General features: G+C 38.9%; 2 protein-coding genes across 3 annotated transcripts; both read right to left on the minus strand.

Moving 5' to 3' along the window:
* Nucleotides 1–1,570: 1,570 nt before the first annotated feature.
* On the minus strand, nucleotides 1,571–11,369 carry LOC111234837 (oocyte zinc finger protein XlCOF6.1-like). The gene is made up of 2 exons (XM_022763024.1): nucleotides 11,110–11,369; nucleotides 1,571–2,692 (listed from the first exon to the last, which is right to left on the minus strand). The coding sequence occupies exons 1-2, from the start codon at nucleotides 11,300–11,302 to the stop codon at nucleotides 1,641–1,643; spliced, it is 1,245 nt and encodes a 414-aa protein (XP_022618745.1). The 5' UTR covers nucleotides 11,303–11,369; the 3' UTR covers nucleotides 1,571–1,640.
* A 3,106-nt stretch (nucleotides 11,370–14,475) lies between these two features.
* On the minus strand, nucleotides 14,476–17,548 carry LOC111234838 (zinc finger protein 22-like). Of its 2 annotated transcripts, XR_002665658.1 has the most exons (3): nucleotides 17,223–17,548; nucleotides 14,861–16,138; nucleotides 14,476–14,714 (listed from the first exon to the last, which is right to left on the minus strand). XR_002665658.1 is itself a non-coding variant. In XM_022763025.1 (2 exons), the coding sequence occupies exons 1-2, from the start codon at nucleotides 17,392–17,394 to the stop codon at nucleotides 15,309–15,311; spliced, it is 1,002 nt and encodes a 333-aa protein (XP_022618746.1). In that variant the 5' UTR covers nucleotides 17,395–17,548; the 3' UTR covers nucleotides 14,476–15,308. The 2 variants fall into 2 exon arrangements, 1 of the variants encoding a protein (XP_022618746.1); XM_022763025.1 differs by having other exon boundaries at nucleotides 14,476–16,138.
* Between the last annotated feature and the right edge of the window lie 8,479 nt (nucleotides 17,549–26,027).

The raw sequence follows: 26,027 nt of genomic DNA on the forward strand, positions 1-26,027 counted from the left end.
CTGGTTCATGAAGTTTATATTATCTATTTGTATGTATGGTCAATAAAAAATAATAAAATACTGTTGAAGAATGAAAAATTGGTTGTTGTGTGAACTGGAGGAATTTTAAATATTCTTTTCTCATTCTAAGGAAAATAAGCATAAAGTACAAAACAGAGAGCTTTTGAAAAATTTGCATCTTATAATAAAGTGCTTAGAGTTCAAGCTAAATATCTTGGGTTTCCTTTTCTCTTCTTTTTTGTTTACTCCACTTCACATCTGAACAGTCTGAACCATTTTTAATAAACAATCTCAACATGTCTTAACAACTGAACAGCTTTAACACCTCCTTTCTTCTTATATCCCACTCCCCCACTTTTGTCTCCGACTATTGTCTCATGTGTATCTCACTCATTGACTTGAGTCGCAACGATTGGCTGAGTGGTATCATGTGACCAGTGCTGGTTAAAATAGAAACGCTTACTCAAAATGTAATAATTCTCAATATTTTATAGGTTGTAGGTCAGGGTCCAAACAGGGTGGGGCCTGGGCCTGGGTCTGGACCCAGACCACGGTCCACCTACCACTGACCTCGGCTGTAGGGAAAACACTAAACACACTATACTGTAGTTGTTGGTAGGACACATTCATTGTTGGTTTGAGTCTGTGGGATTTGTTGACTGTGAAAAGTCATACATTTTATGTTTTGTGATAATCTTGTCATATAAATCAAGTATCTATTTTAGAAGTTGTGCATTATTTTGTATTTTTCTTCTTTCAAATGTCAGTATACAGCAGAGTTTATACTATGGTCTGTACTCCTGTACTGAGTTGCTGTGTTGGCTGTAAGAACATGGCAATTTATATGATTTTGTTTAATGGAACTAACCCATGCAGCCCCCATTACAAGATTTTAAACACATCAGAATGAGGATTCGCTGTTTTGCTTTATATTTCACATCCTTATAAATTAAATGTCTAAACTTAATGACTGAAGTATTTTAGAGTGATAGAAATAGGGCATAATTCACACTTCCATGGCATTTGTCCGTATCATTGCCTCTGTTTTTTTTCAACATTTCAAGTGCATGTTGTTGCTGCTTAGCCATGTGCTCCTCTCTACCAGTCCAGGCAGAGAATCTGACGTGTGGTACAACACGTCCTGGGAGAAAGTTTGATAAACTTGGCGCTTTCTTGGAGAGTTAACGTATATTGACACACATAACATACGGACAGCTACAGTGCCTTGACATCCCATAAAAATAGAATACAGGCATACTGCTTTGTGAAGCACTGCTTTATGCTGCTGCTGAGCAAGACAAAGCTAAATTCAGCTTGGATGGTTCTGTAGCTCACTTAAGCAGCAAGGTTTTAGATAACACCAGTTTACAACACTAACAGGTGGTCAAGCAGTGTCCTGCATGAAGTGCAGATATGTCTAATTGGTGTGGATCAAAATAAAAAAAAAAAACATTCATTAAAAACAAAGTTTTGAAGAAAGCTGAGGAGTTTGCAGCTGTGTAAGTCAAAAGCTATTGAATTTATTCAAAGTTAAAAACAGAGACAGCTCTACATGTACATGTGTCAGATATATTCATGTTGTTCCTGCCTCAATCACTATCTGTGCTGGAGTGTTATAGTGCACAGACAGCCGTGTAGCTTCATCCACTGCTCTCAGGAACACACTTGTGTTTTTTCACACTTGACTGTCGAGTGAATTTTCTCCCACAGACACGGCAGCTGAAGGACTTCTCCCCCGTGTGGTGTGTCATGTGTTGCGTCAGATGTCCTTTCTGTGTGAATCTTTTATCACAGATGGAGCAGCTGAATGGTTTCTCTCCTGTGTGGATCCTCATGTGTTTCAACAGTGACTGACTGAGTGTGAAACTGGTGTTACACACTGAGCAGCTGTACGGCTTTTCTCCTGTATGAACTCTCATGTGTCTGGCCAGGATTCCACTTTGGACGAAGCGTTTAGGACAGAACGCGCAGCTGAACGGTCTCTCTCCTGTGTGGGTTCTCATGTGAGTCCCCAAACCTGTGCTCTGTGCAAATCTCTTACCACAGACTGAGCAGCTGAAGGGTTTCTCCCCTGTGTGAGTTCTGATGTGTCTCACAGCATCTCCTTTATAGTTGAACTGTTTCTTACAGATCAAACACATGCAGGTTTTTTCTCCTGAGTGAGTTCTCTTCACTGACACTAAATGTGAGTTCTGTGCAGATCTGGGAACACAAACTGAGCAGATGAATGGTTTCTCTCCTGAAGCACTTCTCATGTGGCTCAGCCCACGGTCCTTGGGGTCAAATGTTTTACCACACCTACAGCAGCTTAGACACTTCCTGCCACTGTTACATTTTTTATCATCTCCAGGAACACCATTGTTTTTCAGTGATTTTAAATCTGTCTGAGGTTCTCTTGTCTCTGTCCAGTCTTCATTACTGTTCTCTGGATCAGAATCGTTCGACTCTGATCCTTCACGGCCCTGTCCATCACCTTCTGTTTCCACCTGTAGAGCTGAGCTGCTGGCTGTAGGCTCTGTCTCTCCTGTCTCCTCCTCAGTTTGTCTTTGATGAAGGTGTGAGGACCGAGCTGCCTCTGCATCATCTTCACTCTTCAAAGAGACAGGTCCTTGAAGCTGCTCTCCTTCCTGACTGCTCCACAGTTGCTCCTGTTCGTCTTTAATATGGGGAAGCTCGGGGCCCTGCTGAACATCTGCAGATAACACAAACAGATGAATGCAGACACACATGGACATTTTGAAAAATGTTATATGGTCAGCACACCAAGTGCAGTAATCACACATTTGTTTCCTGCCAGTCTGCTGTTGCATGAATGCTGCAAAGTGTGTATTTGTAGGTGGCTCATTCGTGCCATCAGCCATCAGATTGCACAACGCCTCTGCACCCAGTCTAAGACTCAAATCCAAAAATCTCAAGAAAGACTGTTATACACAAATGATATATTACTATAGAATTGGGACAAATTGCACAGCCACTTATTTTTATACTGCACATGAACAGAACAGCCTACATTGCATTGTATATCGTTATTTTATATAGTATTTCTATTTTATCTTATTTATTTTAGATTCTGTTTCTATTCTCATTTTATTTCTTATATTTCCCTCTTGTTGCTGCTTTTCTTTCGTGCTGCTGTGTCAAATTTGAATTATGTATCTTATTTCATTTATATAACAAGTGGCAGCAAGTCCTTGTAGCTCATAGATTTTTGCAATATATTTTTATATATAAATATATTTTTTTGTCGATTGATGTTTTTTATTCTATGTCGTTATTTCGTCTGACGATGGAGAAAATAATGTACAAAAAGGAAGAACTCCTGGCTTTAAAGTTTACCGGATATGGAGTTAAACATCCCATACCGGCTGAGCTGAAGAAGCTGTTCCGTGGACGCAGAGCCAGGGCTAAGCTAAAGGCTATGAGATGGAGATATAAGCCTTTTCTACCATCGATCCTCATGGGAAATGTCAACTCCCTGGCTAAAAACTGTGATGAACTGGAGGCACTTGTGAAGAACCAGCGAGCATATCGTGAGTGTAGTCTCATGTGTTTCACAGAGACCTGGTTAACGACAACACCCCCGACCGTTGTGTGGATTTACCCGGCTTCACTACAGTACGAGCGGACAGAGACGCCAGAGCAAGTGGAAAGAATAAATGTAGATGACTGGTTCTGCTTGTGAACAGTAGATGGTGCAACCAGGTCACATCACAGTGAAGGAGAAGATCTGCTGTTGGGATACTGAACTGTTGGCAGTTGGTCTTAGACTGTACTATATACCAAGGGAGTTCTGTCACATCTTCGCCATTGTTGTTTACATTCAACCACGAGCAGAGCCTGCAGTCACATGTGACGTCATTCATGAGACTGTTGCGAGAGTACAGACCCAGCACCCTGATGCATTCATTGCAATATTGGGGGATTTTTACCATGTCCCTCTCACCTCTCACCTGACTGGCTTCACTCAGTATGTTGACTGTCCCACAAGGGAAAATAAGACACTGGATCTGTTGTATGCAAATGTCAAGGAGGCCTACACTGCTTCAGCTCTACCACCACTTGGCAGATCAGATCATAATCTGGTTTTTCTTCAGCCTTCCTACAAGCCCTGTGTACTGAGGCAGGCTGCAACCACCCGCTCATTCAGGAACTGGACCCCAGAGACCAGTGAGTCTCTAAAAGACTGTTTTGAGTGCATGGATTGGAATGTCCTGTTGGAATCACAGGAAAATGATAAAAGCAAGGACCCTGACCTTGATAAAATGGTTGAATGTACCACAGACTACATTAACTTCTGTATGGACACTGTAATACCAGCAAGAACTGTACACTGCTTTCCAAACAACAAACCCTGGATCACCAGTAACATCAAGACCCTCTTCAACCAGAAAAAGGAGGCCTTCAGGGATGGAGACAGGGAGAAACTCAGGTGTGTGCAACATGAGCTGAAGAGGAGATTAAAGCAGGCAAAGGAGGACTACAAAAAGAAAGTAGTGGGGAAGCTGCAGCACAACAACACCAGAGAGGTGTGGAAGGAGATGAGGAAAATCACTGGCTATAGAGAGAAGAACAGCCAGGCAACATCAGGTGATGTGGACAACGCCAATGAGTTCAACCTGTTCTACAACAGGTGTGACACAGCCTCACCTGTTCTCTCTCCCACTGCTTCAGCTGCAGCTTCTCCTACAGCATCTCCTCCACAACCTGACACTGCAACTGCAACTCCCTCCACACTGGGGTCAAGTCTCCTGTCCTTTACAGCAGAACAAATGAATCTGAGCCTCTCCAGAGGATTTTCAACTTAAGTTTACAAACAGGGAGGGTCCTGGTCCTGTGGGAAACATCATTTCTTGTTCCGGTCCCTAAAGTAGGACGACTAGCTGAGATAAATGACTACCGACCTGTGGCCCTCACATCACACATCGTGAAGAGCCTGGAGCGGCTACTTATCCACCTTCTGAGGCCACAGGTTGAACATGCACTAGACCCCCTATAGTTCACCTACAAAGAACATATTGGAGTGGATGACGGTGTCCTTTACATGCTCCACCTGGCCCATGCTTACTTGGATGAGCCAGGTAGTTAGATGAGAATTATGTTCTTTGATTTCTCAAGTCCTCCTTCTGAACACCTCCAAGACCAAGGAGATGGTCATCGACTTTCGGAGGTCTAGGCCCACCCTTCGGCCAGTCAGCATTCAGGGGAGGGCATTGAGGTGGTGCACACTTATAAATACCTAGGTGTGCACCTGGACAGTAAACTGGACTGGTCCCTGAACACAGAGACCATCTACCTGAAGGGGCAGAGCTGGCTCTTTTTCCTCAAGAAGCTCAGGTCCTTTGACGTCTGCAGTGAAATGCTGCACATGTTTTATCAGTCAGTGGTGGCCAGTGTACTCTTTTATGCTGCAGTCTGCTGAGGCAGCAGCATGTCAGACATGAACACAAAGAGACTGGACAAGCTGGTCAAAAAGGCTGGGTCTGTGCTTGGCAGGAGTCTGGACTCACTCAGGACTGTTGTGGAGAGACACATGCAATGTAAGATGGAGGCCATCTTGGACAATACCAACCATCCTCTCCACAACATTCTGGCAGGACAGAGAAGCAGCTACAGCTGCAGCAAACGTCTCGTCTCACACTATTGCACCTATATTGCTATACTGCACCTATTTTCTTCGCATTGAAGACATTTTCTTTATAAATTCAGTCGTCTTGTTTGCAATGTTCTGTATGTTGAAACACAAAATCAAGTCAAAGAGAATCATGTATTTTTTTAAGACCCTGGCTTCAGATTTTAAATTTTTGAAATGTATATATTGGTTGCCAAGACATTTCATTAAATGTTCAGTAACTGTGAAATGCCCCATTCACAGTTAAAAACAAATGAAAAGTGAACAACTTTCACTGTTTCCCGTTTTAGTGTTAGGTGTGAGTTGACGATGCAGTGAGAGCACAGCTTCTCTTCACAGCACTTGCGTCTGATGTTTTCAAACGTTTCCATGGTTTAATCTATTTATACATCTAGAGGCTACTTCTTGTTAGCTTCAGCTTCAGGTGAACTTTGGATGGAGGAGGGGGTGAGTTGGATAAAAATATATAACCTACATACAAACGAACATTTAATTAACGTTTGAAGGTGAAATTATTCTGAGATCAGACCAGTGTTTGGAGATAATGTCCATCATAACCTCAGAAACATCAGAAACATGGACAGTATGAGAGAAGACTTTCTTAAGTTATTGCATTGTATACCAAACATTACAAAAATATTAAATAGTGATTACACTCACCACCAGCTGAGATGTTTGGCCCTGTTTCTACATTTGTCACATAAAAAATTCTGAATGTGTTTGTGCCTGACATACAATCCCCACCACTCTGAACTGCTGCCCCCTGCTGAAGGCCAGTTTCCAGCTCCTGGGAGTCTCCCCTTCCTCCTGTTGCCTTACAAGGCATGTCTACATTCTGGTCTTGATGTTCCCATGTAAGTATAATTTGTTCAGTTGCAGGATGTTACCATTAGATGGTGCTTTGTTCACAAAAAACATGCACAAACAAACCAACAGTACACTGCCTTCATGTTTCTCTGTACAGTATGTTTTCAGACTTACAGTAGTTGCTGGAACTTTAATGTTAGCAGTCTGTCTAATTATCATTCATCTATTTTCAACAGCATCAACCTTGATTTCTCAGTGACACTGAGACTAAGACTTGACTATTGTAATGCTCTCCTATCTGGTCTACCCAAAAATATCATAAACCAGCTTCAGCTGATTCAGAATTAGCATTTTAAAGTCTCTACATTGTGTCCTTTCAGCTTCCTGTAGTCCGGCTCTTCAGATCCTCTGGTACCAGTCTATTAATTGTTCTGAAGTGCAGGACTGAAACCTGTGGTGAAGCAGTTTATATGCTTCGAGCTGATAGAACAGTCTGACCCAAGAGCAGCTGGAAGTGTTGAAATGTTTTAATGTAAACTCAAAAAGAACCTCTTTAGCCTGGCTTTTAATTAAATATGGTATTTAGTCATTAGTCACTTTATTTTATTCACTTATTTTATTGTAATTATGTTGTAAATTTTATTTTATTCCATTTTACCTGTTCTTTTATTATTAATTTTCTGATGATGTTATTTTTGTTTGCTCATGTTATTATAGCTTTTTAAATCTATTTTATTGTATCTTTGTCGCTTTTTTCCTTGATTTGTCCTTTTCTTTTTGCTCATCAGTCGTCTATGAACTTGAACTGCACTAACCTGTATGAAAAGTGCTATACAAATAAAGTTTGATTGATTGATTGAACCTGAAATTCTCCACACTAGCCCAGCTCTGTAAAGTCACTCCCTCATTACTACTCTGTACACAGCAAAGAGGCAGAATCAATGCTTATGAGTTCTCTTACTGTGTTTTATCACACTGGATAAGTTACACACATTGTTGCAGATTTCTTGTCAAACATGTAGAACATGGTTAAACACAGGTCGCAGAAATATGAAACATGTTACAGGAGGATGACTTCTCTGTGATAACTTTAAATGTCTTTATCTCAGCGGTGATGACTTTTCCAGTTACTGTGTCTGTCTGCACAGTCAGGGTGGTCTGACCATGATGTCCATGACAAACTTATAAATAAATATCAATATTTCTAATGCTGCAATGTATGCTGAAATACATAAAGTCTAATTAAAATCTAATGTCATCAGTAATTTCAAATGTATATACTGTGCCCTAGTCAGTGCACCTGACTTCATCTGCTATCAATAATGCATGTAACATAACTGATCAGGACATGTCCTGGGTGGGTAGTGTTAGTCATTAGTGTTGTCACAATACCAGTTTATGACTTCAATAAAATACCTGCCTAAATATCTTGATACCAATACTGAAACGATACCACGGCAAAAACATTAGGAAAAGTAATGTAATAGATGACAGAACATGGAACTTAAATATTTTTTTAAATTAATATAAATTATGGTAATGTTTCAAGACTTTAATATTTCAGTTTGATAGCCTTTGTACACTGTAAACTACTTTTGAGAGAGCCTGTTCTCATTAATTGTAATTTTTAAATCTAATTTGACTAGATAGAAAACTAGAAAATGTGCTTAGTAGACCTCTGCCAGGGAGGTGTATTAAGTCATTTGTGTTCAGTCTACTTTAGTGCTTGACTGTAGTTGCAAGCTAATTATCCTGGGTGTGTGCTACATCACCATGATGTGTCAGACTTACAGTTATTGTCACTTATGTTTATTTTCATGCCCAATAAAATTTTACTTTATGTGCTGTTAAGTGTTTTCTCCTTGTGTTTGACCACGAATAAGTAGATTGATCTGCATATTTGTGAAAGCCTGATTTTTTAGCAGCTTGCAAGTTATGATAAAGTTAACATTACCAGTGTGAAGCCTGCGTTTGCATATAGAGCATACATTGGTAAGTTAGCTAAAAAGGAAAACCCAATCAAACAGTTATCATGCCCTTAATTGCCTCGTCAAACTCAAATTGTGAAAAAAAGTTTGCTTGTCACAAAATAAGTCGCCATTGTTTGATTTATATTTGAGGACATGGGCATGATGTAATTATGTTGTCTATCACATTCGCTAACCTGACGTTCTTTAAGTTCTTTAAACAGGTCAGCGAGATGCTTTGCCTAGTTGGACGTGCTGCCTCCCTTGGTCTGTGTGAGTTTAAAGCATCTTTTAAAGACGGGCTTTGTGGTGTCCGGGCTTGCCCTGATTGTCGGCTAAGTAATAATGCTATATTTCGCTTTGTGCGTCGTCTTCATCGACAAGTCGTGGACGTGTATTTTCACTTGTATTTGCAGCCATTTCTCTAGTTATGTCTTCATAAGAGGTGTAGGGTGCATATGAGAGAAAAGGCACGCTCCCTATACTGGCAGGAGCGGAAGCAGAGTGCTGCAGACACACAATGTCGCACATTGATGCAACTCTTTGAAAATATGGCTCTTATTAAACTGTCAAACTGTCATCCTTAAAGTATTGGCACTAAAAAAAAGGGGTATCCTACCATTTTTAACTGCAGGGTATCAAGAGACTTTTTTTTAGTATCAGTATATCGTGCAACACTAGTCATCATGGCTCATAGGATGCTTTCATGTGTTGTTTTGTGTACTTACTCATAGTTACTGCACATGGACTTGATGTCAGATCAGCAATTTTCAACTTACCGGCAGGGGCAAACCCTTATTTAAGGCTGCACAATTAATTGAAATATAATCAAAATCACAATGTGGCCAAGTGTAATATCCAAATCACAGGAGATGCCATTTTGATTTTTTGATGAAGGTAAAATGTGTCACATCGTTGTGCATTGTTAGCACCATAAGTGTTGTGGTGCTAAAGAGACACACAAATCATATTCTGCAGACATAAAGGAACATGATTGCTGGATGCAAGACACAACAAAAATCACATAATTTTTAATTTTTTTCAGCAAAAATTAAATGCAAACACAACCATTCCAACTGAAATCACAATTGCAATAACTGGCACAATAATTGCAATATGAATTTTTTTTTTTGCATATCATGCAGCCCTCTTACACACATCAAATATTATCAAAACAGCTGATTTCAGGGGCACTGGATCAATAAAAATGTCCTCTGCTTTCTGTTTCACCACGTGTGTCTTAGCCCCTCCCACACACACACTAGCAGAGGAGAGTTGACAACTCATTATGTTAAGATGTTGGAGAGAGAGAGAGAGAGAGAGAGAGAGAGAGGATGAGAGAGAGAGAGAGAGAGAGAGGTGAGGCTGGGACCAGAGCAGAGAGTTAGCTACTTAGCAGTGTAGCTGTGAATGAAGCAGTGTGTCATTGTCAGTTAATGGTAAATATTTTGAAGAGTGCCATATAAATTATTTTTAGACATTTATCCTCTATATAGCACATTTGACACGTTTGCTGTCAGTTCAGAAGAATAATCCTAAAACTTCTTCAACAAAGAGGGAGAAAAGTGAAGATGTCCAGACAGAGAGCAGCAACTTTCAGCACAGGAGAGACAGACAGAACAAAACCATGAGACAGAACAGGTCCTGAGTTTAAGAGAGATTTATATTGATACTGTCATGAAAAGCTTTGTTTCAGTCTGGTCCATATTTTTGTCACTGATGTAGTAAACAGCTGAATCATACACTCAGAGCGTGGTCTTTGGAAGGGGTGGCTCTGCTTGCCTATCTGTAAAAGTCACCACTGGTTTTATGTATTATGTTTTCTATGCATTCCACTTTAAAACGCAATATGTGAAATATTTGCTTTGTTTACCATGACCAAACTTCATCACTGCCAAAAATTTGACGTCCATCTTGAGAAAGTATGTTGAGGTACAGTATGTAAAGTTTGTTTAATTCCATTTTCAAACAGACAGCTGGTAGTAGTTACTTTTTTATGCCATGGTTTGTCAAATAACTTATGGTCATTTCTATAGGCTTTGTAACATATTCAAGCTTCTTATTCTACAGGTTCTGCAGGTTGCACAGTAGGTTCTACAGGTTCTACAGCTGTTGTAACACAGTTTACTAAAATGCATTCAGTAGGTTGTTTCAGGGTCATTAGGTTCTGTAAATGTGGATCAATACAACAATGTGTTGACATAAAAAAAAATTACTTTTGAATACTTCAGTAATTTTAAAATCAAGTACTCCAGTACTTTAACTCAAGTAAAGATCTGACTGAATAACTTTTACTTGTATCAGAGTAATATTTTACCAGGAGCATCTATACTGTGACTCAAGTTATTGCGCATATGTTGGACAACATACATTTGGCCGCTCTGTATAAGATATGGTCCATTTATGGCCCCTTATTTAGCAAAATCCCACATCCGCTCCTGCTCTGTGGAGTCCTATAAATGCGACTTCATGACGCTGCAGCGGCGGCAATAATGGAAACACTTGTTCCGTCTCGCTCTTGATTGACTGCTGTAATTTCTACAAACCACTGTTTACTGAGTTCATTCGTTATTATTGGCACAAACAGAGGGAAACTAACAGCTTCACCCGGCTTCGTGTACCGTTTACTAATATTTCCTTATCAACAAATAACACGGGTATAAAGAAACGTGAAGCTAAAAGTCACGCCATTTAATTACTACCAACCTGCTCGGTGTAACCGAACTTCAGGCTTCAGAACAGCGTCCAGTAATCTGCGCTGTCGCTCGTTCTCCAGCTTTGAACGACAAAGTTCCTCCTCATACTCCGCTATGGTCGTTTCAAACAGTCGAAATATCTCCTCAGCTGCCGCAGTCAGGCGCTGGTTCACCAACACTCTTAACATCTCGCCTTTAGACATGTTCACAGTTGCTGTGTGAATACTAACATGCTATATACTTTCGCTGCTAAAACCACTGGCTTCCGTGTTCTGCTAGCAGCAACCTACGGCAGCAACACCAGAGCAGCTTCCTGCTCGAATCTTTCAGAATAAATCATATTTCTTTAGAAACGTTGACTGATAAAAAGATTATATGTCAAAATAGTCATTCTCTTCATTGTCATTATCACTGGATTTATAGAGAAGAAAGGAAAACCACAAGCAACCTCAGCAAAGTCTCATCACACTTTTTTTAAATATTTTTCACATAGAATTTCTTTAAAAAAAAAAAAAAAGTAAAATAAATAAAATCTGGAATAAGATTAAGGGGGAATTACTGAATCCTTTTGATTGCCCAATAATATTGTGACTAAAAATATTGGAATCAGTCTCAATTACCCATCCTTCTTAAGTTTATGTGTATTCTCTCTGAAAGCAGATGTGAAGTTCACAAAAACAAAACAATTGCTAAGACTCAGGACATTTAAGCCTGTCCTTGAACCCAACAGAACAGCTAGGCCTCAACACCTCCTTGTGCAACTGGGTTCTGGACCTCCTCACTGGTAGGCCACAATCAGTCTAGATGGGTAGTTACACCTCCAGCACCAACACAGTGAGTAATGGCACTCGCCACAACTTTGTGCTCACCGTACATATGACTGCACTGCATCATCCAGCTCCAACTGCATCATTAAGTTTGCTAATGACACAACTGTCATCAGAACCTATTCAGAACAATGATGAAACAGCTTGCAGGGAAGATGTGGACCTCCCATCTTCAATCAGGATCTCTGGAGCTCAGCCAGACTGACCTCAGGCTCTTCGTCTCCTCTCTTTTCCCTGATGTCTCAGTTAGTCCAGGTCCAGGTCTAGAAGTCCTGGTTGTTGAAGAATGATGGAGACCACTGTTCTTCTCAGGAACCTTCAGTGCAGCAGAAATGTTTTTGAGCCTCAACACAATCCTGTCTCTGAGCTCTGCAGCAGTTCCTTCCTCCTCATGGTTTCTGCTCTGATCTGCATTGTCAACTGTGAGACCTGATATAGACAGGTGTGTGTCTTTCACATCATGTCCCATCAGCTGAGGACTCCAGTCAAGGTGCAGAAACATCTCAGAGAGCATCCAGAGAAATGGAGGAACCTGAGCTTAACTTCAAGAGTCATAGCAAAGTGTCTGAATACTTATGTCAATGTGATATTTCTGAACATTTCTAAAATTCTGTTTTCACTGTGTTGTTATGAGGTGTAAATTGATGAGGGAAAAAATCAACCTAAGGCTACAACATAAAGAAGAATCACCTACATGTGGTTGTCTGCCTCCTCCACTCAGATGAGTTTCAGGTTACATCCTGTTTATTTCATATATTCATATAAAATATGCACCATTTGTGTGAAATTTGGTCCTAATTGCTGTGTGAAGTCTTGAGTAATGACTAAAAAGTATTTTCTGAGGTCACCGTGACCTTGACCTTTGACCCCCAAAGTCTAATTAGTTCATCCTTGAGTCAACGTTTCTACCAAGAAATTCCCTTCCAGGCATTACAGAGATATTGTGTGAAAGCCAAAACTGTGTTTTATGAAATCACTACGCCCTTGAACTTTGACCCCCAAAATCTAAGTGAATGTTTGTGCCAAATTCAAAGGGACTCCCTTGAGGAGTTTTCGAGATATTGTGTTCACAAGGTCAAATCATGTTTTGTGAGGTCACAGTGACCTTGACCTTTGACCAACAAAATCTAATCAGTTCGTCCTTGAGTCCAAGTGAACGTTTGTACCAAATAAGAAGAAATTCCCTCATGAGTTACGGAAATAATGCGTTCACAAGGCCAATACCACGTTTTGTGAGGTCACCATGACTGTGACCTTTCAGCTTCGACCACCAAAATCCAGTTTCATATTTGAGTCCAAGTTAATGTTTGTGCCAAATATGAAGAAGTTCTGTCAAGGCGTTTCTGAGATATCATTTCCACAAGAATGGGATGGACAGACGGACAGATGGGCAACCTGAAAACAGTATGTGAAGAAAGTGAAGGGGTGTGAGGACTTTCTGGTGACAATGTCAATAAAACTGAACCTGAACTTGAATTTCAAATCTGCTCAGAGTTGAATCCATTTTTAGGTTACCTTAGAAGTAGCAGTAGCAAGTATGTGACAACCTGTAATATGTCCCGCTCACTACATATCTTTGAGTTACATTTATGAGATCCTTTTGTGTTTGTCCATAGCAAATATTAGTCAATAATCTATGTCAGATTTTTTTAAAACTCTTAAATATCAGTATCCATTGTCAACTACAAAAACCCAGTCAAGTATTTCTTCAGACAAATAGTTTCGGTTTACTTTTGAAATATCACTCACCCTGAGATTTCTTATGTAGGTGAAAGGAATTCAGTTTGCAGTTCCCGCAACACTTTTTACATTACACAGAAACATCTGTTAAGAAACGTATCCCCATTGCTGGTCAAGCCACAGATCATTCCTTGGACTTCATATCTATTATCATAGATATACTTCCTATCATATATATTAAAACAAAAAGGTTTTTACTACAAGAAGTGAATGACCAAAGTACCAACTACTCAACAATCTATAGCATACTAATGCAGTTAAACTGTAAGTTATACTGTAAGTGTATTTTGAGTACGTTCTACTACTTTAAATATTACAATGACCCCAATGCATTGATCGTAAGAATTTTATTTGAAAAGGCATTTTAGTGCATTATGCAGGTGTAGTTTACACACATCTACAAATCCTGCTGATGCTGTTGAATATTTAAGACAGTATGTGTAGAAGAAAAGCAACACATCACAACATACAAGTAAATGCCCTGCATACCGTCTGCCTATCTAAAACTACATGGAGGTTTAAACCTTATCAGCTGTATCACTGACATTCATCTTATAAAAAAAATGTACATTCATGTGGACAATGATAAAAATAAAAGGCAGATAAAATTAAATAGTAAACATTTCAAATATGTTACAGCCAATTTGTCTCAAATTTAATTTCAAGATAATATAAAGTAAAAATTGCAACAAAATGATTTGAACTCAAAGTCCTTTTACTATGGAGCTTTCAAGCTCACCTTGTGGTCTTCATTGGCAGATGGAGTTTGCTTAGTTAACTACAATAATAAATAATAAACCATAATAATCCACAAAATGCTAGTAAATGGGTCTTTAAGTTAACATTTGTCAAACTGCTGTTTTCATCCGGACCCAGACGGCATCCTGTATGAAGCCAGACATTGCTGCTGTTGTGTTACACACCACACCTCTGATTCCAGAAGGCTGGTATGCTATCACACACAGGAGCGACCAAATGCTGGATTTGTTTGGTTCAGTGTCAGCAAAGACGGCGTAATGGAAGATTTTCAGCAGCAGTATAGTGGGATCTGTTGAAAAAAGGCTTTAGCTAGATGTACCGAATAAACTGTCAATTGTTTTATATCATGATATAGTAATTTTTCTGGAATGTTAATTAAACTATGACTTGAATATCTATCTTTATAATATTTGGCTGAACCAATTAATTACATACCTGATGAGTAAAGGTGATTGATGTCGTTGATGAAAAAAAACAAAAACAAATAAATAGATGAATCATACATGAAAAACCAATAAAGCCCCATTCAGCAGTCTGTTTCATTGATTTGCAACATTGCCCTCAGTCTCAGTAGTCTCCAGATCCAGCTCCATCTCTGACCACAACACTAATTGGTAGGCATTGGTAATCCTCCTGAATGACAAGACTATGGTTTCAATATAATAAGTTACAACTAAGCTCAACCAGCAGCCTGGAGCGCTGCCCTAAGCAACACACTCATGGGATTTATTGGTCGACATCCATGTAAATCTTTTCCCGGAAACAATGTAGCTCTATGGAGCGTCCCCTGTGTGGACCTTTATGTGAGACTTTGGATTTGCTTTCCCATTAAAAGTTCTTGCACGGATTGAGCAACTGTAGAGTTTCTCCCCTTTGTGGAATTTCATGTTTGAGCAGTTCCTTCAAATTCATTTTCACAAATTGACCAGCCAACAGCTTGATCATCTCTATGAACTGTCATATGGGATGGTAGAGTTTCCCTCTGGTTGAACATTTTTTCACACAGTGGTGAGGTGTGGTCTGACTCTGTGTGTGCTCTCATGTGTTTCCTCATGCCCGCTTTATAACGAAACCTTTTGCCACACACTGAGCAGCTAAATGGTTGCTCCCCTGTATGAATTATCACATGTTCCTGCAGATGTTGTTTCCGGCCGAATTTTTTACCACAGACTGAGCAGCTAAATGGTTTCTCTCCTGTATGACCTCGAATGTGTCTCTGCAGAGATCCCTTCAAGCTAAATTTTTTACCACACTCAGAGCACTTATACGTTTTCTTGCCTATACTACAATGACATTTTTCAACAATTATATGGACTTCATTATGTTTTACAAAAGTTGAACCTGGCTGAAGTTCCCTTGTCTCCTTCCACTCGTCATTACTGTATTCAGTCTCGGAATCAGAAGAGTCTGCCTCCATCTGTTGAGCTAAGCTGCTGGCTGGAGGCTCTGTTTCTCTGTTCTCCTCAGTTTGCCTTTGATGAAGCTGTGAGGACCGAGTCTCTTCATCATCTTCACTCTTCACAGGGACACCGGTGAACTTGGTGATATCATCTTCCTCAAGTCCTTGAAACTGCTCTCCCTCCTGACTGCTCCAGACTTCCCCCTGTTCCTCTTTAATGTGTGGGGGCTCTGGGTCCTCCTGGTCCAGACTGGTCCTCCAGTCCTGCTGCTCAGAGGGAACCTCCTGTTTAATTGCCAACAGCTGTGTAACATCTAAAAGAAAGAAGAAAAAGGATTCTTTGTTATGGAGAATCTCTGTTCGAACCACCACCAAAAGCAGTCATGTGGTACAGACGAAACGCGAGGCTTCACACATCATCAGTGAGGTTATAATTAAGCAATATCACATGAGACGGAGTGATGCTGCGCTGAATATCAGCCCGGCTGTGATTAGGTCATAGGTATGAGGCTGCTTATACAACAGTTCTACAAGCGCCATATTAGTTCAATAAACAACAACAGATTATGGTTTGTTTGTTTGTTTATTTTATCTTTTATTTGGCTACCCCAACACAATTGGTTCTGCAACAGGACTGGTACTGGGCTGCTGCTAAGCAACACAAACATTTTGACCTGCACAGTGCACACTATCTTGCTACTTTGTCTTCACGTTACCTCCGGTGTGCGCTGAAGTATCCAGGCTTCTTCCCTTCATCCTATTCTGACGACCAGACATCATTTAATTCACGTTATTTCTGAAAATACTTTCATCTGTGCTATGTTTGTTACAATCTAAGATTGATAACGGCCGCTGATTAACGGTTAATAGAACACCTGTGAAACGGAGTGATACATGGAGTTAAAAGTCCCAGCACTGTTGTACTCTTTCAGCACTCATGGAATTACTCTCGTCCAATAAAAGTACTTGGTCTGAACTAACTGTTGTGCAAGTCTAAAATGATATAAGCTCCACCGGAAGAGTTCAGCTGCACTTCGAAGCATCTAACTTTAACGTCACTAAGGACAATGGAGGGTCGACAATATAGTGGGCTGTCGATATATATTATCGACAATATAGTGGGCTGTCTGTAAAAAGGGTTTATCTCTCTGCTCGCGACGGGCTGCCCGTTTCTATGCTCCGGACCAGCTGCCGCTTATGGGAGGCTAACTGGGTTTTTTATGTACTAGCAGCTGGCTACTAGCAACCAACCAATAAAAACCACTGACTGCATTGATAAAAACACAGTCGTCGTCGTCCCCCCCCCAACATCACTCCGCCATTCATCGTGGGAAATAGTGTCAACGGACTAAACTGATGCCGTAATGAGATCGGTGAAACAGAAAAAAGCATACTAACCTGCTTTGGTTACCTGCCCTACAGGCCTCTCCACAACCTCTAACAGTCTGCGTTGGCGCTGAATCTCTTCTTCATATTCCACTATAGTTGTTTCAAACAGTCGAAATATCTCTTCTACAGCCGTACTCAGCCGCTGGTTAACCAGCGTCCTCAGAGTCCGGATTTTACACATTGTCACACGACGAACAGAAACAACTTCTCCAAACAGAGTGAAGAAAAAGTCGGAGCGCAAGCGGCTGCTGCAGGTGTTGTGCCAAAAAGTGACTGCCTGCCAAAAAGTGATTTGCGTCCGCGGGAGCGCGCGCAGCCTGTTAAAGCTGAAAAGCGCAGTTCTATGCCTCTACAGCTGCTTTCATCTGGATCAAACAGCCATTACGAACAAATACACTAACTCTATGTCCGAGCTAATGGTGATGTTATGTATGTGTGAGACGATAACGTTTATTTCAACAGAATTTGCGGCCATAAACGTGTTTGCTGTTTATAGTGTAATCAGGCATGATATTAACGTGATTACAGTCAATAATGTTATTTTCATGTTTGTGTGTTTGTTATGTCTGACATCCTTGTTAAATAGACTGTAATTAACATGATGTATGTCTGACTTATGTATGCAATAAAGACATTTGGGACTGAAAGGGTTTTCTGCCTCAAAATGACTTCAAATCACTCACCACAATTATGATTTGAAGATTATACCACAACCAATACTCTTTACCTGTTGAAAACTCTGTAAAGGGCCAGTGCAACACATACAATGCAGTTTTTTACTTGCCAAAAATTGATTCCTGCTCCCAATTTGATACTGAAAGGGGTTTTCTTCCACAAAATGACTTCATATCACTCATCAGAGTTATATTTAGAAGATTATACCATAACCAGTACTTTTCACTAGTTCAAAACTCTGTAAAGGGCCAGTGCAACACATAGCTTACCCAGTAATGGAAATGAATGATGAAATTTAAAGACAAGACCTTGTTGAATGTCTTAATTAAAACAACGTTCCTACCTTATGACCATAGAAATTGCACTTAAGAAGAAATAAGCCACTTCATAAGTTTTGTCACAAAATTAAATTATTTTATACATACATACATACATACATACATACATACATACATAGATATATAAATACATACATACATACATACATACCAACATACATACATACATACATACATAACCACAACTATCATAAAATGTGTGATCATCATGCGAAAAAGATACAACTATATACATTCCAGATACATGCCAGTAGTTACAGTTGCTACTGGCATGCTACACAAATAAATTTCCTTCTGCCTTTTTGTGGGTTCTTGACACAGCTCCTGTGGAACCACCTTGGGCACATCTCACAGCCAATCTGAATTTGACAACAGGAAAACAAAGAATTATGATTAAATTGTTATACAATTATAATTTTAAACACTAAAATAAATTTTGTTTTGTGCCTTCATGTCTTATAGAATTTGAAATAACGTTTAGGGTTTTTTTAATAAATCTAAGCCGGACTTAAGAAGGACAAGGAAAACATAAGCAGATACCCAATGAGTGTCCCCATCCAGCTCCCCACAGAGATGACACAGGTCAGTCAAGTCATCTGCTAAAACAAGGAACAAGGATAATTTCCTTTGACTGTGAGCAATGTTCGTCAGAGTAAATGATAGCCTAATATATTAACTATAAAAAGGAAGAAAAATAAACACCTGTATTCTCCAGAAGAGAGACAGACAGCAATGGTGTTTACACCAGAAGTTGAATTGTCAAATTCTAGAGGTGATCCACCCAAAATACACTCAGCAAACTGTGAATAAGAGGTGCAACAATGGATTTATTATGGGAAGGAACAGTAATCTTACAATAAGTGTTTGAAAGGTATTGAACCACCCAATGCCCAAAATTAACAGTAGCATTAGTCTTTGTGTAATTTTAATTAATTAAAGCAACCCAATGTAACATGGAATGTCCAAATAATCTTAACTATTTTACATTCTAAATTTCCTCTGTATAGACATATCAAATAACCTGACTTTTGAGTAATACTCTTACTTTAACTTTGACAAAAAGGAGCATTGCACTTGTTCTGTGCAAATTTTTCATGAATTTATTTTCTAAAGCCTTTGCATCCATGCACGGTTATCAAACATGTCAAACGTCAAAAATTTGAGGCTAAATTCAGAGTTAGTTTTAGACCATCTAACAAATGATGGAGTTAATGTGATTGACATTAGCCTCTATTAATTCATGTTACAACTTTCAGATGTCTCATAAATGTTTCTAGATTGTCTACATGTAATCATAATAGCCAGTGTGCAGATTACCAATTAAATGTGTTATTTTGATGATCCAAGAGCTGTAACTTGCTGCTGTAGATTCAATATTACTTTAATTCCAATCCTAACATTATGCTTAATCATGCTGTAATACATACCTTCAATGCATAGGCCCCACAGGATGTTGCATCATGTTGAAGTGGGTGAGGCTTTGTTTCACACGCCCATCTCGAAGGATTTAGCCCCCTGTGTCTCATGAGTGACCTAAAAAGACAAATACATATAATTTATATATGCAGTATAAATTGGTCCAACCTTACTTTAACAGTCTTTTAATAAAGTAAATATTTAAAATATCCACTGCATCAATGTCATTATAATTTTGATAACAGCAAAATATGCAAAGTTTCTTACTGGTTACAATCACATTTAATAGTGGAATAAAGCACAACAATGGAGAATGAGGAAGTAAAAACTGGATTTTAAAGGAAAGGAGACATAACTTAGACTTGCAAGTAAATCAAGTTTTGTAAAATCCGAATTCATTTTTAGTACAATACTGGAAAACAATATTAGTACAACCTTTTATTAGCTTTAATTTTTTTCTCATTTGCTTGATAATTGGGATAGGAAATCAAAAATATAGGATACAATAAAGTAAGACTTTGGGAAAGGGACTTATCTTAACATGGCTGGAAAGGATGATGATTTACTGTAATACACAGATGTTATTTCCTTGTCCATGATTTTTTACCTATTGTACTTACAGTGTCCTAAAAGAATGCATACTAAATTACCTCGTGATGTCCTTGCAGTGTTCAACAGATGTTTTTCTTTCACCCAGTGGATCCAGAAAAACAGTTTTTCTTTCTGCTGGTAAGATCACCTAAATATAGAGTTACAATTTAATAAATATGCTGTATGAGTAGCTTTGTAGTTCTTCAGCAATACTATGCAGACCGCATGTGCAGCTGAAGAATACACACGCACGCACACGCACGCACACACACACACACACACACACACACACACACACACACACACACACACACAGTATTTTTAAATATACATACATATAAAACACAATACCATCAAGTTGAAAAAATAATTACCACGAGCATCCAGTGATGATCCTCATTGACAATGCCCACGATGAATTTGTACAGCTGGGGGACAATCTGTAAGATGACATAACAAATCAAAAAAGCATAGTGATTATAGTATATTGTGCATTATTTCTTAGTACAATAACATGAGATAATATTAGTACCTTAATTTTGGGGGGGTTTCTCTGCCATATCTGTGTAATTTCAAAGGAGTCCAGTGCAACAGCCCTCTCCGTGTTCTCCTAATTATATTTTTTTACAAGCAGGGTCAGATATGCATTGATAACCTGTAATTTAAAAATAAAAGGTTAAAAACATATTTAGCATGTCAAACAATAAATCAAATTTTGTGTGCCTAACTGAAAACTATGGTCAACAGGGAAACCATTATAAAAGAAAAGAATGTTAACACCTCACCTCACTTTCGAACTCCCTTTGTGGACCAGTGTTAAAAATGTCCTAAAGAAAATCTTATATGGGCCGATTTTGGAGAGGAGGACATAGACCTTCTTCCTCTCCCATGCATCTCTCACATCCATAAAAGCAAGTTTTAAAGTTTGAGGAATAAAATTCTGTCAGTACTTATTTAATTGATCTTCAAAAATATCATCAATATCATTTTACTCAAGTGGTCAAATACAAAGCTGGCAAGTCTTGGTGTTGGCCACACACACACAAACACACACACACACACACACACACACACACACACACACACACACATTGTGATTGTATAGCTGTGTCTTTACATGTGTAGTTAGTTGATGGATGGTAGCATAGTGTGATAAATCAAGACTGTAGTTAACTTTGTTAATTGTTGTGGAGATTTTAATAAACACTATTGTAGTTTAAAGAGAAGCCATTTTGGTCATTATTGTGTATGTTTATTGTGATCCGTGAATGATTGAGAAGGTCTGAGCTCGAACTTAATCCATCATTAGGTACTTGTGGTCCCTGATCACAGAAAGCCATTGCTCGAAGTGAACTATTAAGGTTGTGAGACTGTAAACTAGTTTGGTTATTGTTCCCGGTTTCCGGGTGGTGCCCCGCATTATTAATTAATATTAATTACCATAATAATACTGGTTAATAATTTAAAGTTGTAAATCAATGATTTTTCAGTGATATTCAGAATTTCTAGTTAATAACCAAACTGCTCCTAACAGACCCAACACAAACCAACAGAGGATGGGACGGTAGCTGGGCCAGCAGAGGACGGGATGGTGTCACGACTGTCACAGGGTTTGAGGGGTAAGGCTGGACCCAAATGCAGCCAACACATGGGAGGCGGTGCAGAAAGGTTTATTAAACAAGATGCTTACACACAACACTGGTGAAGCACAGGGAAACACATGAAACAGGAACAGGCAACATGAACAGACCGAGAGCAAAGCAGACATGAACAGACTGAGAACAACCACACATGAACAGCATTGCAACCAACCAGACATGAACAGGCACATGAACCGACGACAACAAACCCAGAAATCAACAGCCAGACAACAGAGTTACAACAGAGAGACAAACCGACACAGACAAAGGGGAACACAAAGACTATATAGACAAGGGAGGCAAGGGTGATTGAACACAGGTGAAACACATTAGGGCGGGGCAGACAATCACCACACAGAAACAGGACCAAGACAGGAAGCAAAACACTGAGACACACAAGGAAACCAATTACAAAATAAAACAGGAAGTGAGAAAGTCCACACAAAACTAACAAAAGGTGTCTGTCATAGCAAACCATGACAGATGGTAGGCGAGCCTGCAGAGGACGGGATGGTAGGTGGGCCTGAGGAGGATGGGATGGTGGAACAATCCACTGAAAGTTTGTATGGAACTCTTGGTTGTTCCTCTGTATACGCAGCCAAGTGATCTGTATTGATTTTTGGGATCGTCACTCCTTGGCTGTCTACAAGGTCCACACTTTTCCCTGCAATTGCCAAAATGGTGTATGGCCAAAGGTAAGTTGGATCCAATTTACCCCCTGTCCTCTGCTGGCTCTGAACATTTAATCTCAAGACCTTCATGCCCACCTGAAAGTCGGGAGCAGGCTTTGTGCCTTTCGACTTTTTTTGAAGTTTGGCCTTGCTGTTAAGGATAGCACTCTGAAGAGCATCATCAAGCTTGAGGATGTCCTCTGTTACCTCCTCAACAGACAGGTTGTCTTCACTACTGCTATCCACCTATAAGATTATTTCACAATTTAATTAAAGCACTAATACATACATTGTTCTCATGTTACATTATGACTATATTTAAAATGTTGTTTGTTTCATCAATATACCACGTGCAACTCACCCTGTATTGATCGGGTATTTGAGATGGATACCTCGCCTCTCTCCCGAACATTAAAAAAAAGGTGAGAATTCGGTCGTCCTTTGGCGCTTTGTCCTCAGGCCAAACATGACAGCGTCCAAATGCTTGTCCCATTCATCACTTTTTTCCTGGACCATTTTGGACAGTGCCCTACAAAAAAAGAAAAAAAATAATAGAGCAGTTCTTAGAAAGTCTTTAATACATTGTTTTGGATAAGAAGTAAAAAAATATTTAAAAGTGATACTTATCACATGTTAAAATAGACATACCTCTGGATGGTGCCATTCATCTTCTCCACCAGCCCATTAATCTGTGGATGGCAGGGTGAACAAAGGCTTCTTTGTATCCCTAGTATTTTGCAGACATTTCTGTTGATCTGTATTGGGAATAAATAAAGACAGTAAATTAAAAATATTCATAGATGGAATAAGATGTGACTGTGATAGCCAATGAATATAATAGTTAAATAAGCCATTACCAAAATTCTGTATATGATAAATGTTCATTATATATTTATTTCATGTCAGTAGTTATTCATACATACTTCATTCACAAACTCCCGGCCTTGATCAGTCAGAATCCTCTTTGGAGCTTCAAACTGATAAAAAAATTTGAGGATGCATTGAGTTACTTCCTCTGCAGTTTTAGGCCTGGGGCCACTTGGTTAAATAGTCAATCAGTACACATACGTATATACTGATTGCCTGTAGTGGTGGTTTTTAATTTCCCGATTAAGTCCATTCCAATCAGCTCAAACGGTGTGGTAACCTATAACACAGAAAATATTGACTGATTAATGTGTCATATTGCCTGTAAAATTTAAATTTCTGTTAATAACTTATTTTTATCTAAAAGTAAAAGATGATATAAAAACAAAACCTTTGTTGTTGTTTTTTACCTTTTATTGGTTTGTATTCCACCTCCTGTTTGATGGTCACACCGCTGGCCCGGCATGTAGTACACTGGTTCACCTGACATATGAAACAACAGCCAAAAAACAAACTATTATCATTTTCCCCATCCGTGTGATTTAGAATGTCATAAAAAAGTTTTAATTTTAGCATCACTTAAGAGTTTAGAGTGTATAGTATTAACAGACAATTTTATAAAAGAAAAGCAATTTTTTGTGAGACTAACAACAATCTGATAGGAAAGTATAGGCTCATACTAACCCACTGATTTATGTCCTCTGACATGCCAGGCCAGTAAAATCTTTGTGAAATAGCCTCTCGGCTTTTCTTCTGGCCACAGTGTGCCCCTACACTGCTGGCATGGAAGTCCACAAGAACCTCATTTACCTCCTTTTGTCCACATAAGACCTTTGCCTTGAGGCACTGAGGTTGTCCTTTGTACCTGATATAGTACAACTGACCATCTGTAAAAAGTAAAAAAAAAAAAAAATAGTGAATTGTGAGCTATTAGAATTTATATTTTTTGTATTTTTTTTCTTCATTTTTTTACTTTTAAAGCTATTAAATATTTATAGGATTTGTCACATAAGAAGTTTGATTGCTTCTAATTACGGCTATTATTACTAATGTAATAAGGGTGGCAAAGCAGTTTCGATTGATTGCTGTTAATTGAAGATAAATCATTTAAAAAAACACACTCTCAAACACACGCATCCTTAACTATTTCTAAAATATATTTAAAAATATCAGAAGGCACACTTACAATTGCTTTTAAACCTATTTAACATTTATAAGCATTTCATATGATTTGCCACATAAGATGTAGCCTATGCCCTCATTAGGCCAGTGATTGTAATTTAGTTTGAAGGCCCAACTCATCTTGCACCTCAAAACTCTTGGTCTTGCGGCGAAAATTCGATTTTTGGATTCTGGACAATCCGGGGGAAGCTTCCATCGTTTAAGAAGCATAGTATCTGGTCAAAGAGACAGGCATCCATGATGGGATGTCGCAATCTGTGCGTTCTCAGGTTAATTGAGATGATGTAACTGTAGATTTTGAACACGTCACATCTCTTTCTGCGCATGGAATTTGGTTAATACGTGGGTGAGGACGTGTCAATCAAATATGCGCGGACGTCTCAATCAAGTATGCGTGGACAATCTCTCTCTCTCTCTATATATATATACACATATATAATACATATATATGTATGTATATATATATATGTATATATGTATATATATATATATATATTTATACATCTACAAATATATATACCTTTTAAGTCAAACATTAAGAGCTGGAATCAATTTTTGGCAAGTAAAAAACTGCATTGTATGTGTTGCACTGGCCCTTTACAGAGTTTTCAACAGGTAAAGAGTATTGGTTGTGGTATAATCTTCAAATCATAATTGTGGTGAGTGATTTGAAGTAATTTTGGGGCAGAAAACCCTTTCAGTCCCAAATGTCTTTATTGCATACATAAGTCAGACATACATCATGTTAATTACAGTCTATTTAACAAGGATGTCAGACATAACAAACACACAAACATGAAAATAACATTATTGACTGTAATCACGTTAATATCATGCCTGATTACACTATAAACAGCAAACACGTTTATGGCCGCAAATTCTGTTGAAATAAACGTTATCGTCTCACACATACATAACATCACCATTAGCTCGGACACAGAGTTAGTGTATTTGTTCGTAATGGCTGTTTGATCCAGATGAAAGCAGCTGTAGAGGCATAGAACTGCGCTTTTCAGCTTTAACAGGCTGCGCGCGCTCCCGCGGACGCAAATCACTTTTTGGCAGACAGTCACTTTTTGGCACAACACCTGTTTGCTTCTGCTTCTTCTTCTTCTTGATTAATTGCGGGTGGCACCTAGCGTTTTAGGTGCATTACCGCTAGATACAATGCTGGATTGTGGGCCAGAGTTCCCGATTTCCACGAGGACTGGATAAATGAATAAACAAACAAAGAAAAAATAAACAAACAAACAAACAAATAAACGAATGAACAAATTCTATTTATTAATGTAGTTTATTTTAAAAACATTTACCTTCCTCATTATTAAATTACTTCTTAAAATGAAATGTGTATGTGCAGTCCATGGAGTCAATAGCTACTCTCACCCCACAACTCTTTAATTCATTCTTTAGATTTTCTCTGTGTGTTTTATA

This window comes from Seriola dumerili, unplaced genomic scaffold, assembly GCF_002260705.1.
Source record: "Seriola dumerili isolate Sdu_G_001 unplaced genomic scaffold, Sdu_1.0 BDQW01000465.1, whole genome shotgun sequence".
NCBI lineage: Eukaryota > Metazoa > Chordata > Actinopteri > Carangiformes > Carangidae > Seriola > Seriola dumerili.

Bases quoted from the DNA above. Each gene is read 5' to 3' on its own strand.
- LOC111234837 (XM_022763024.1), bottom strand. From the start codon at position 11,302: ATGTCTAAAGGCGAGATGTTAAGAGTGTTGGTGAACCAGCGCCTGACT. The intron at 2,693-11,109 runs GTTGGTAGTAAT...TGTTATCTGCAG, and splicing joins AGTTCGGTTACACCGAGCAG to ATGTTCAGCAGGGCCCCGAG.
- LOC111234838 (XM_022763025.1), bottom strand. From the start codon at position 17,394: ATGTGTAAAATCCGGACTCTGAGGACGCTGGTTAACCAGCGGCTGAGT. The intron at 16,139-17,222 runs GTTAGTATGCTT...TCTTTCTTTTAG, and splicing joins AGGGCAGGTAACCAAAGCAG to ATGTTACACAGCTGTTGGCA.